Here is a 12,952-nt window from a genome sequence, read left to right as displayed (position 1 = left end):
TGAGGGAACTGCCGGAAGGCCCTTGGCGTTGGACCTCAGTGTCCGGGCAGAACGATGGAGGTGGAGACGCTCCTTCAGATATACTGGGCCGAGGCCGTTTAGGGCTTTAAAGGTCAACACCAGCACTTTGAATTGTGCTCGGAAATGTACTGGGAGCCAATGTAGGTCTTTCAAGATGCGGAAATGTGAAGGCACAGCTGTGTCTGGAAGGTGCGGCCGCCTTCAGGTGGCGTACGATTTCTGTCGCACCCTTGTGAAACTGGAAACGGCAGGGTTGTAGGAACACTGCAATAAATAAACCGGCCTTTTGTCTTTTCTCGACACCGAGCTTGGAGATGCCCCCTGTGTTTTTGCACATATGCGTGTGATGAGTCCTAAATGACCCCGCTGCTCTTCTGTCTCCCGCAGCGCACTGTACAGAAGAACGCCAAATACATCTGCTTAGCCAATAAAGACTGCCCTGTGGACAAGCGGAGGAGAAACCGGTGCCAGTTTTGTCGTTTCCAGAAGTGCCTTGCTGTGGGAATGGTCAAAGAAGGTAAGAGACGTCCCTGTTTGTTGAGTTTGATGTGCAGGTTAAAGTGTTAATAAGATCAGGGGTTTAATCGGCTTGTGGCCTGTGTTATTTGCCCAAGGCAAGCACCTTAATGCGTTTGGTCCTTGCAATCACTGGCAGATTTAAATCTCATTTTACAGTCATCAGTGTCCATTGAAGCAGTCAGGAATATCTGCTCTTCAGCCGTGAATTGTCAGAAGGATTAAGGAGTGATTAGGTTCTGCGCTGATGTGATCTGTGCCATATTTTGACTGGGTGCACTAGTTAACCACAGTCTGCTAGTGTCATTGCCTCGCTCTGGCCAGAGAGATCTACATAAAGGGGTTTGGGGCTTTTTAAGTGTGGGGTCAGGAGCAGAATTTTTCAGAGCAATGAGCCAATGAGAGAGGACATGTAAATGACTTAGCATGAGGGGAGGAGAAGCAACTCTTGTCGCAAGCTTCCTTTGACTGACCAAGATCAGCACTTGAGATGTCAAACAGGCATGTGGAACCTGCAGCCCTCCAGATGCTGTGGGACTCCAACTCCCATCAGCCCCCAGCCAGCTTGGCCAATGGTCAGAGGTGATGGGAGTTGTAGTTCACTAGCATCGAGAGAGGTCTCCCACTTAATACAAGTATCGCATTCCGCACTTCTGTTGTGCAGTTGTGAAATACAGTGGTACCTCAGGTTACAAACAGCTCGGGTTACAAACACTTTGGGTTACAGACTCCGCTAACCTGGAAATACAGTGGTACCTTGGGTTAAGTACTTAATTCGTTCCGGAGGTCCGTTCTTAACCTGAAACTGTTCTTAACCTGAAGCACCACTTTAGGTAATGGGGCCTCCTGCTGCCACCACATCGCCGGAGCCCGATTTCTGTTCTTATCCTGAAGCAAAGTTCTTAACCCGAGGTACTATTTCTGGGTTAGCAGAGTGTGTAACCTGAAGCGTATGTAACCCGAGGTACCACTGTAGTACCTCGGGTTAAGAACTTTACCTCAGGATGAGAACAGAAATCACGCGGCGGTGGGAGGCCCCATTAGCTAAAGTGGTCCCTCAGGTTAAGAACGGTTTCAGGTTATTAACAGACCTCTGGAACGAATTACGTTCGTAACCAGAGGTACCACTGTACAGAATACCCCAACCCGCCATCTTGCGAAACGTACCTAGCATATGGCAATTAGACCAATGCCTACTCCACTTTGGCCGGTATCCAAATTCCATTCTGCGATTAAAAACCTTCCTAAGCCCCATGGTTAGTCCTGTCGATAGTTCCCGCACGTCTCTGCTCCCCACCTCTCTGAATGTGTGTCTTTTTTCACTTCCTCCTTCCCTCAGTGGTGCGGACGGACAGCTTGAAAGGCCGGCGTGGTCGTTTGCCCTCCAAACCCAAGCAAACTCAAGACACTTCTCCAGTCAGCCTCATCTCCTCTCTTGTGAGAGCGCACATAGATTCCATACCCAGCGCAACAAAGCTTGATTATTCCAAGGTACTTACTGATCTGCGTTCCTACCGTCTGTGGCACTCGTGGCTGACTTGGGGCGGACGGGGGGGGGGGGGGGAGAGAATGTGCCAGGCAGATAAACAAAACACATTTGTACTTTGTTCCTTGTGGGATGCCCCAAATGGTCCCGTGGCAGGCTGAAATGCCCTGAAATAATGGTGCCATTTTAAGTGCCTAGGTAGTCTAACATGCCATGGAATGACTTGGAGCAAAGGGCTAGGGAATTCAGCAGGGCAAAGCCCTTCCCAACAGATGCCGCAAGTCCTGTTAGTGGAACATGCCTGAGCTGAAGGAGTGGGGTTTTTGTTTTTGGATACACCTTCCAGCCCCAAATCAACTGCCTAGACACTTGAAATGGCTCGTGACACTTGAAATGGCTTAAAAATACACTAGAAATGGCTTGAAATGGCTCGTGAGCAGAGAATACAATATATTGGGGTAGGACAGCTGGGGGGAGGGGGGAATCACACCTAGCAAACAATGCAATCCCTTTGGTTTCAGATAGAATGTGGGAAAGGGTAAAGGGACCCCTAACCATTAGGTCCAGTTGTGGCCGACTCTGGGGTTTCGGCACTCATCTCGCTTTATTGGCCGAGGGAGCCGGCGTACAGCTTCCAGGTCGTGGCCAGCATGACTAAGCCGCTTCTGGCGAACCAGAGCAATGCACGGAAACGCCGTTTACCTTCCCGCCGGAGCAGTACCTATTTATCTACTTGCACTTTGACATGCTTTCGAACTGCTAGGTTGGCAGGAGCTGGGACCGAGCAACGGGAGCCAACCCCGTCGCGGGCATTCGTCTACCCATGTGCTATCTGAAACCCAAGGGGCGCAATGGTTACCAGATGTGAAATACATTGGCATTATTTTCAGCTCTCCTATGCCATTATTAGTAATCTCTGGCTTGAGATGCATTATTTGGCCATTCATCAATCTTGATTCCTCTCTATCAGCGCTAGCAAGGAGAATGTCATTGTGCTGGTGGTAGTGTCTACACTCCTGCCTGTCTCTCTACCCCCTCCCAAAATAAAATGAGTGTGTTATCAGGGATGGGGGCCTTGAGCTGGGTTGTGCCTGCTCTTCAACCTTTTTGCTTGTTTCCTCCCCTCCCCAGTTCCAGGAATCTGTCTCCTACCAGTTTGAGAAGGAGGACTGTGTCGACGTCCAGCAGTTCTACGACCTGTTGACAGGCTCGATGGACGTCATCCGGAAATGGGCGGAGAAGATCCAAGGCTTCCTAGAGCTTCCGAAAGAGGATCAAGACCTGCTTTTGGAATCTGCTTTTTTGGAGCTCTTCATTCTCCGGCTAGCGTACAGGTAAAGGTGCAGCAGCAGGGCTGCCGTACGAAACCCACAGTGATCCACTTAGCCTCTAAATTTGGGGCAAGCTCAGTAGGTCACCTCGTATCGGGTTGCAGGGACGGTGGCAGTACGGCAAAATAAAACAAACAGATGCAAGAGGAGAAGGGAATCCTCCATATATAGACCCAGGGCCCTTGAATTGAACATTATTGCATTATGGGCCCTCTAAACATCTGATAGGGATGTGGGTGGCGCTGTGGGTTAAACCACAGAGCCTAGGACTTGCCATCAGAAGGTTGGCGGTTTGAATCCCCGTGATGGGGTGAGCTCCCGTTGCTCGGTCCCTGCTCCTGCCAACCTAGCAGTTTGAAAGCACAAAGTGCAAGTAGATAAATAGGTACCGATCCGGCGGGAAGGTAAACGGCATTTCCGTACGCCGCTCTGCTTCGCCAGAAGCGGCTTAGTCATGTTGGCCACATGACCCAGAAGCTGTACGCTGGCTCCCTCGGCCAATAAAGCGAGATGAGCGCCACAACCCCAGAGTCAGCCACGACTGGACCTAATGGTCAGGGGTCCCTTTACCTTTTTAGACATCTGATAGGGGACGCTGTGAGCAAAGGAAGCCTTTGTTTACAGTCTCTCCTTCGTACTCTGGAAGGGAAGGGCTTCCGCGTGTCATGCTGGGACAAGGGAATTGTGGGTGAGAGAAGACCTCAGGTGCTGTTTTTGCCCCAAAGTGGGTGGGTAGGAGAGCCCAGTGAGAGCAGACATGGCTTTCACAGCCAGTTCAGGAGGCTCCTTGACTCAAGACCTCTGTCTGAAACAAATGCTGTGCCTGCCTGTGACCCTGGGATTCCAAGTTCCACTGAAGCAGCAGCGTTTGGCAATGAGCTCCAACTGCCCAGTCCAAGCCAACATTGCCCGGCAAACTCCGATGGCTTGCCCTGCTGGCTCTATGCCCTTCCCTCCAGTGGCCGACACACACTGTCCAAGTTTCAACTCAAACCGTGCTCTCTCTCTCTCTCTTGCAGGTCCAAGCCAGAAGAAGGCAAGCTGATATTCTGCAACGGGGTGGTGCTCCATCGGATGCAGTGTGTCCGAGGCTTTGGAGAGTGGATCGACTCCATCATTGAGTTCTCCCAGAGCCTCCACCGCATGAACATCGATGTGCCCTCCTTCTCCTGCCTCGCGGCGCTTGTCATCATCACAGGTAGGCCCGGCGCCCACATCACTGGGGTGGTTCTCCGGGGTGCACGGGCGAGGCTGCAGAAAGCGCAGGTTGAGAGGCAGGATCGAGGAAGCACCAGATCTCTGGAAGGGAGGTGCTTAAGGCTCCCAATCAGTTTGTGACATCTCTAGGTGCCTTCAGGGAAAGGGATAGATCAGATCTACTTGCTCTGGGAGGGACGCGGGTGGCGCTGTGGGTTAAACCACAGAGCCTAGGACTTACCGATCAGAAGGTCGGCGGTTTGAATCCCCGCGACGGGGTGAGCTCCCGTTGCTCAGTCCCTGCTCCTGCCAACCTAGCAGTTCGAAAGCACACCAGTGCAAGTAGATAAATAGGTACTGCTGTGGCGGGAAGGTAAACGGTGTTTCCATGCGCTGCTCTGGTTCGCCAGAAGCGGCTTAGTCATGCTGGCCACATGACCCGGAAGCTGTACGCCGGCTCCCTCGGCCAATAAAGCGAGATGAGCGCTGCAACCCCAGAGTCGGCCACTGGACCTAATGGTTAGGGGTCCATTTACCTTTACTTGCTCTGGGAGGGGTTGTCCAGCAATATCTGGAAGGCACTGCCGCTCCAGTCCTGAAGGCCGAGCCCAGGCGTGGCTTGGTGAGGGAGGGAGCCTGTTGTAGGGGCACCTGGTTGTGCCCCCTTGCGCCCTTTCAAAAATCTGCGCCCGGGGACACAGTCCCCCTGGTCCTTCTTTCGCTACGTCCCGACACCTGAGTAGCATGGAACACCATGAGATACTTATGGGACCTTAGGGAGTCCAACATGTCTGACTGCATCAGGGAGAATAATAAATAATAATATTATTATTTTTTATACCCCGCCCTTCCCGGTTCAGAAATCCGGGCTCAGGGTGGCTAACAACAAATTTAAAACACTTAATTGATGCAACAAAAAACAGCCTAAAATACAGTATAAAACGTGAATAGCAATAAATTCAAAAATCAATTTAGGGGGGAAATCCATCCAATAAACATTAGGTGATTACCAGGGCTAGCTGGCTAAATTAGTCGTATTTGGGCCAGCGAGGAGACCAGGGGAGAATTAGCTGTGGGATCCCGGAGCGGGTAATCTTAATAAAAAGGGGAGAGGGAGGGAAGGAAAGATCACGCTAAGTTCAAATTGAAAGCCAGGTGGAATAGCTCTGTCTTACAGGCCCTGCGGAAGGAAGTTAAATCCTGCAGGGCCCTGGTCTCATGGGACAGAACATTCCACCAGGTTGGAGCCATCACTGAGAAGGCCCTGGCCCTGGTGGAGGATAATCTGACTTCCTTAGGGCCCGGGACCTCTATAAACTATGGTTATTTAAGGTCCTCTTCGGGGCATACCAGGAGAAGTCCTTGGTTCACTCTCGTGTTTAACAGCTCCTTCCCTATTCTTTTTTTGCTGCCGCCGCCATTTCCTCCTTCTCACCGGCGTCTCCAAACCAGACCGCCATGGGTTAAAAGAGCCAAAGAAGGTTGAAGACCTCCAGAACCGCATTGTCAGCTGCCTTAAAGACCACGTGACTTCCACCACCAACGAGCAGCTCCACCCGAACTGCCTCTCCAAGCTGCTGGGCAAGCTTCCCGAACTCCGCACCCTGTGCACTCAAGGGCTCCAGCGCATCTTCTACCTGAAGCTCGAGGATTTGGTCCCCCCGCCGCCCATTGTGGACAAAATATTCATGGACACGCTGCCTTTCTGAGGACTCCGAAGGAAGGAAGGAAGCTGCCGTGAATCAGTGGTTCTTCCTGTTTGGGGGGAGGGTGGCTTTATATATATATATATTTTTGGGTGGTGGCTGATGGACAGAAACTGGCAGAGGGGATTTCCTTGCCACCCCATCACCTGGAGGGGACTTTGCAGGGACATTTTTCTCCCCCAGAGACATTACAGAGGATGTTTAAAATTTTTAAGCCTAGTGGTCGGAAGATGAAGGCCACTAGCGTTATCATGTCTCCACACACCCCTTTCTCCTTTCGCCCACCCTTTTTGATCTTGGAGTTTAGTGGGACATTGCTCTCCTTCTCTCGTCTCCTCTTCCTCTCTCTGAACTTCGGACAACTTTTTTGGAGTTTGTGTTCTTCTTTTTTTTAACCTTGTGGGGAGCGGGGGGTGGGTGGGGGAATATCCCGGTGTGCCTTCTAGGGTTACATGCACAATATCCCTAAATAATGCTGCCTTTCCCATGTAACTTGCCAACGGCTCCACACGTGCAATGCGACGCCTAAATTCCATACAGTTGCACAGATCAGCTTTGTGTAATACATGTGGAATATGTTGGTGTTTTGTGTTTTTTGTTGTTTTTTTTAATAGTCAAAGGCTGGTTAGGGATTTAAAAAAAAAAAAAAGAATTGCCTTCTCTTACTTTATCCATGTTCCTGGCCCTGGCAAAGAATTCCCTCTCAAGTATGGGAACTGGATGAGGTTTTTTGTTTTTAGTTTTTCCAACTCCCTTCCGTAAAAGCTGCTTGCAATCTCGAACTCGGTGCAACTTGGGGGAAGTGGCGGTCCAGTTTTCGCCGTAAGCAGGCACATATCCCTCAGATAGCTTGTTCTTCCCACCTGCCACTTCGTCAGGGGCGGCCAAGTTTTGTCGGATGGTGTTTTTGTGTTCTTTTTTGTGTGTGTAAAAGTTGTATATAAGAGGATGGGCATGTTGGCTTTGTAAATACAGATGAATGGATGGTTGAATGAATGGCAGAGGAGGGAAAGCGGGGGGGGGGGCTCTTCTGTATGAGCCGCTGAGAAATGTGCTTCGCCCTAAATTTGCAGGACACCTTCTGCCTTTCTGTGTATATAACTTTGTATTGTAAAGTCTGCCAAACTTTTTTTTTTTTTTGACATTTATATTTGTCTATCCCTCCTTTCCAATTTCCAGTATGTGACTTTTTTCCAATTATTAATATATATTTAATATATTGAATTAAAAAAAAAAACCTGAGTAGATGTACTTCTAATGCGACTTCGTTTCTTTGCTTGATCGCGAGACGTGCATGCCGGTGTAAACTGAGCTGTTTGAAACAGGAGTTTCCTTTTAAAATGAGACAGTCTCTTTCTGGGTCTCCTGTCCCAGCTTACCTTAACTTGAAAGGTTAAAGCGGGAGTCAGGCACTGCCTCCCTATGACATGTGGGCACTTTTGTGTCGCCGTCTTTCCTGGTCAAACAGGTTTTGTGAAACATAAGCTGCTGCTTTTCACAAAGCGTTAAGACGATTGTCCACTTAGCCCAAAAGCTCTGCAGCTTCTCTCTCTCAGAGAAGATGGCCAGGATCGAACCTGGAGACTTAATGTGCCGTATTTTTCGCTCTATAGGACGCACTTTTTCCCCTCCAAAAATTAAGGGGAAATGTGTGTGCGTCCTGTGGAGCGAATGCAGGCTCCTTGGCTTCAGCAATAGCAATGCGAAGCCTCCGAAGCGCAGAGGGAGCGTTCCCTCCGTGCTCCGGAGGCTTCGCGTTGCTTTCGCTGAAGCCTGGAGAGCAAGAGGGGTCAGTGTGCACCGACCCCTCTCGCTGTCCAGGCTTCAGGGATAGCCGCCTGAAGCTTGCAGAGCGCAGCGCGAGTTCTCACTGTGCTCTGCAGGCTTCAGGTTCCTTTCACTGAAGCCGGCAGAGCAAGACTCTCGTGCTGCGGGAACTCACACTGCACTCCGAAGGCTTCAGGGATAGCTGCCTGAAGCCTCCAGAAGCTTCGGGTTCCTTTTGCTCTCCCGGCTTCAGCAGAGAGGGAGAGCTATGGAAGGGGCTCCGTTTCTCCTGCCGCTTTGCTGAAGGGGCGCTGAGCAGAGAGGGGGAGATTTTTTTTTTCTTGTTCTCCCCCTCTAAGACAAGGTACATCCTATGGTCGGGTGCATCCTATAGAGTGAAAAATACGGTATGTAAACCTATGTGCCCCTATCCCTGAGCTATGACCCCAAAGTCGGTGTACCAGCAGTAAAAATGCCAGGTGCGTTCACTCCCCCAAGCAGGAATCTCTCGCTGTCTTCAGCCTAAGCAGCTGCTCTTAATGAAAATATAAATAGCATTACTTTAAAAAGGGGTATTCGCTCATTTTGCACAAATCTGATAAAATGATAGAACTTGCCAACTTTGAGGTGGTTGATATCTCCATCCTTAAGCAAGCAAACTTTGGTCACTTTGAGAAGTAACACTGTACACGTTCTGCTTAAGAGGTTTTGAAAATCATAGAATCAGAGAGTTGGAAGGGACAAGTCATCTTGTCCAATCCCTGGCATCCAAACATCCATGACAGATGGCCTCCCAATCTCTGCTTAAAAGCCCCCACAAGGGAGTCCGTTCCACTGTCAAACAGCTCTTGCTGTCAGAAAGTTCTTCCTGATGTTGAGTCAAAATCTCCTTTCTTGTAACTTGAAGCCATTGGTTCGATTCCTACCCTCCAGAGCAGGAGAAAACAAGCTTCCGCCATCTTCCACGTGGCAGCCCTTGAGATATTTTGAAGATTGCTATCATGTCTCCTCTTAGTCTCCACTTTTCCAGGATAAAGATACCCAGCTCCCTCATACGTCTTGGTTTCCAGGCCCTTGATCATCTTGTGTTTTGTTTTTTTTAAAGCTATTTATTGAAATTTTAAACAGTAAAACAAACCTTCCAATCAAACCTAGAAAACATACATCATCATCACACTCAAACAAAACGGAAAAATACAATAAAAAACATAAAAAAGATAAGAAATAAGGAAAGAAAAAACAAACATGAAAAAAGACATAAAGATCCAATTTTTTACTTGTTGTTTTCATAACCCTTCTTCCTGACTTCCTCACATCTCCCTTTTTTGTGTTCCTTTTTACACAACCGTGTTCAGCAAATATCTTACCCTCTTTCAAGTCTTGATCTATATTATAGATTTTAACCCATTGTGCCGCCAATTCTTCCTTTTATATCCTTTTCAGGCCCTTGATCATCTTGGTTGCCCTCCTCTGCACACGTTCCATCTTGAAAAGGCAATCAAAAAGCACAGAGGGAATTTATTTCATATTGTTCATGTATCTATCCTGTGAATTGAGACGCAAAGTTCCACCGTCTAATGGGAGCCATTGGTATGTGGCAAGCTTTCTGTCCTGAAGTAGAAACAGTGCTGAAAATGGGAGACAACATTGGCAGAAATGACTGGCAGAATCCAGGACCAGGAAGAAGAGTCGGTGGAAGAAGATTGGAAGAAATTTAAAGATTACTTACAGAAAGATTGTAAAATTAATGAATGTTAGAATGATGTTGGATGGAAATTAAGTGGTTTCTAGCTGTAATGCTTTAAGAGAATACGAAACAAAGGTCTATAAATGGGTAAAAGCTTAATGGTAAGGATTTGCTGAACTAATAAATTTAAGTGGAATACGAAAAAGGGAGGTATGAGGAGGTCCGGGGAAATAAGCTTAAGGAAAATAAGAAACGGAAAATCAATGTGTTTTTAACTGTTTTTATTTTGCATTTTTATTTTTATTTTTCCATTTTTATTGTAATGTGTGAAAAAATCTTAATAAATATCTTATAAAAAAGAAAAGAAAATGGGAGACAACATTGCGTATACTGTAAGAAGAGAATGGGGCTAGGAGATCTGTAACCTGGAAACTCACTCCTCACGGATAAGTTCTCTTGAAAGAAACATTTGAGAGAAAGGGAGAGAGGGATTCATGCCCTATTTGGATATGACAGTTTTCTGCATTCCATGGTTAAATATTGCAGGATGCAACCACAAGCTGCCACAGAAGACAGCCCTTATCCACCAGTTTTTCTCTCTCTCTCTGCGTTGCCTCTTTTTCATTCCGGCCAGAGGGCAGTTTCAAACACCACAAGACGACCCCTACAAATTTAATAAATAATAATAATGCCATCAACTGTGTGCAGCTGGGAAGCAACCCATGTGTAGATATTCACCTCAATTACCTCACATGTAAGCAAGCCCTAAAGGATCTTCACTGGCTCCCAGTATGTTTCTGAGCACAATTCAAAGTGGTGCTGACCTTTAAAGCCCTAATCAGCCTCGGCCCAGTATACCTGAAGGAGCGTCTTCACCCCCATCGTTCTGCCAGGACACTGAGGTCCAGCTCCGAGGGTCTTCTGCCGGTTCCCTCACTGCGAGAAGTGAGGTTACAGGAAACCAGGCACAGGGCCTTCTCGGCAGTGGCGCCTTTATTATGGAATGCCCTCCTGTCAGAGGTCAGATAAACAATTATTTCACTTTTAGAAGTTATCTGAAGGCAGCTCTGTATCAGGAGGTTATGAACGTTTGACGTTTTTGATCCTGTTTTTATTTGTGCTGGAAGCCGCCCAGAGTGGCGGATATGTAGAGTATACATAATAAAACTACAGTGGTACCTTGGTTCTCAAACGTAATGTCCGTTCAACTTCCAAAACATTTGAAAACCAAGGTGCGGCTTCTGATTGTCACAGGCGCCCTGGAAACAATAGCCAACAACCACATTGAATGTTCAGCTTCCAAAAAACGTTGGAAAACCGGAACACACACTTCCAGGTTTTCGTTTCAGGTAGGTAGCTTTGTTGGTCTGCCGTAGTCGAAACAAAATAAAAAAATTCCTTCCAGTAGCACCTTAGAGACCAACTAAGTTAGTTATTGGTATGAGCTTTCATGTGCATTCTGAAGAAGTGTGCATGCACACGAAAGCTCATACCAATAACTAAAAGGTAAAGGTAAAGGGACCCTTGACCATTAGGTCCAATCGTGGCCGACTCTGGGGTTGCGGCGCTCATCTCATTTTACTGACCAAAGGAGCCGGCGTACAGCTTCTGGGTCATGTGGCCAGCATGACTAAGCCGCTTCTGGCGAACCAGAGCAGCGCACGGAAACGCCGTTTACCTTCCTGCCAGAGTGGTACCTATTCATCTACTTGCACTTTGACGTGCTTTTGAACTGCTAGGCTGGCAGGAGCAGGGACCGAGCAATGGGAGCTCACCCCGTCGCGGGGATTCGAACCGCCAACCTTCTGATCGGCAACTTCTAGGCTCTGTGGTTTAACCCACAGCACCACCCGTGTCCCTTAATAACTAACTTAGTTGGTCTCTAAGGTGCTACTGGAAGGAATTTTTTAAATTTTGTTTCAGGTTTTCAGCGTTCAGGAGCTGAAATGTTCAAGTGCCAAGGTGTTCAAGAACCAAGTTTCCGCTGTATTATTACTATTATTATTTGGCCATACAATCTCGACTGCAGGCTGTTTCTAAGGCAGAATGATTTCTGTGTAGGGATGCCACTGCATTCTCAGAGTAGTTCTGAGGAACCACCCTCCCAAGTGTCTCCTCCAAGCCCGCTACTTCTATGTCACGGGTGGGGTTCAAGGCCTGGCACTGATGTGGCTTGCCCAGTGTTCCCTGCCAAGCCCCACTCGGCACCACCTGTGGTGCGGATTAAGAAGGGGCTATTTGGGTGGCAGAGATAAGCCTGGCATTTGTCAGCTCAGTGGGGGCTCCCCCACCCCACCTCCCATCAGCCCGTTGATAGCAACAGATCTGACACAGTAGGGTCTCCCTCCCTTTAGGCAATGCCTGTGTTCCACCAACTGGAATGTTTAGCCTACAAGATGCATCTAAACAGCTGTTCTGGATCACACCAGTGGTGAACCCATGCCCAGGACCCAGCCTGCAAAGAGGGATCTGGCTTCGGAAAGCAGTAGCATAACACAGAGATTTTTTTTTAATTAATATTTTTATTGAAAAAATAATAATTTTAAAGAAATAACGTGATACAGAGAAAAAAAGATGGGAGGTGAACAAATATGTATATAAGGAAGAGAGAGAGAAACAATCTGCAAAAATGCAATGTAATATACTCCTATAAACTCTTAAATGCAGTGGTACCTCGGGTTACAGACGCTTCAGGTTACAGACTCCGCTAACCCAGAAATAGTACCTCGGGTTAAGAGCTTTGCTTCGGGATGAGAACAGAAACTGTGTTCCGGTGGCACGGCAGCAGTGGGAGGCCCCATTAGCTAAAGTGGTGCTTCAGGTTAAGAACAGTTTCAGGTTAAGAACGGACCGCCAGAACAAATTAAGTTCTTAACCCGAGGTACCACTGTAAATTGATATAGTCTTACCTAATGCGTATGTAGATGTTGATAGCCTGCTACATTCGGCACAAACTCATTCCAAACATTGTCATCTTTATCCAAACAAAGTCTACGCCTGTAAGCACTCGGTTCATAAGTTGTCATATTGTCGGCCCATTGATTAAAGGGGATCATATCTTTAATTCTTCCAGTTCATCAGTCTCTCTTGGCCATCATTAGGGTACGTGGAATCAATTCTGGTTGCCCCATTGTTAATTTCCATACAATAGGTATATAGTTCAAAAGAATACACTCCTCTGAAAGATTTGACTTTTTTTGCAGTCATAGTTGTACAGCCCAGCATTATCTCCCAGAATTTG

At 47.8% G+C, this 12,952-nt stretch overlaps 1 protein-coding gene across 3 annotated transcripts in view; it reads left to right on the top strand.

Moving 5' to 3' along the window:
- NR4A1 (nuclear receptor subfamily 4 group A member 1) overlaps positions 1–7,515 on the top strand; it is a 42,741-nt gene extending 35,226 nt beyond the window's left edge. For all 3 annotated transcript variants that reach the window (XM_083490104.1, XM_083490105.1, XM_083490106.1), the window contains exons 3-7: positions 409–538; positions 1,877–2,028; positions 3,155–3,357; positions 4,374–4,552; positions 6,004–7,515. In XM_083490104.1, the coding sequence (XP_083346230.1) occupies positions 409–538; positions 1,877–2,028; positions 3,155–3,357; positions 4,374–4,552; positions 6,004–6,260 (921 nt within the window). In that variant the 3' untranslated portion in view covers positions 6,261–7,515. The remainder of the gene's footprint in view (positions 1–408; positions 539–1,876; positions 2,029–3,154; positions 3,358–4,373; positions 4,553–6,003) is intronic.
- The last annotated feature ends 5,437 nt before the right edge of the window (positions 7,516–12,952 follow it).

This window comes from Podarcis liolepis (genome assembly GCF_965112155.1).
Source record: "Podarcis liolepis genome assembly, chromosome: 2".
Lineage (NCBI taxonomy): Eukaryota > Metazoa > Chordata > Lepidosauria > Squamata > Lacertidae > Podarcis > Podarcis liolepis.
This window is presented reverse-complemented; position numbering and strand designations above follow the sequence as displayed.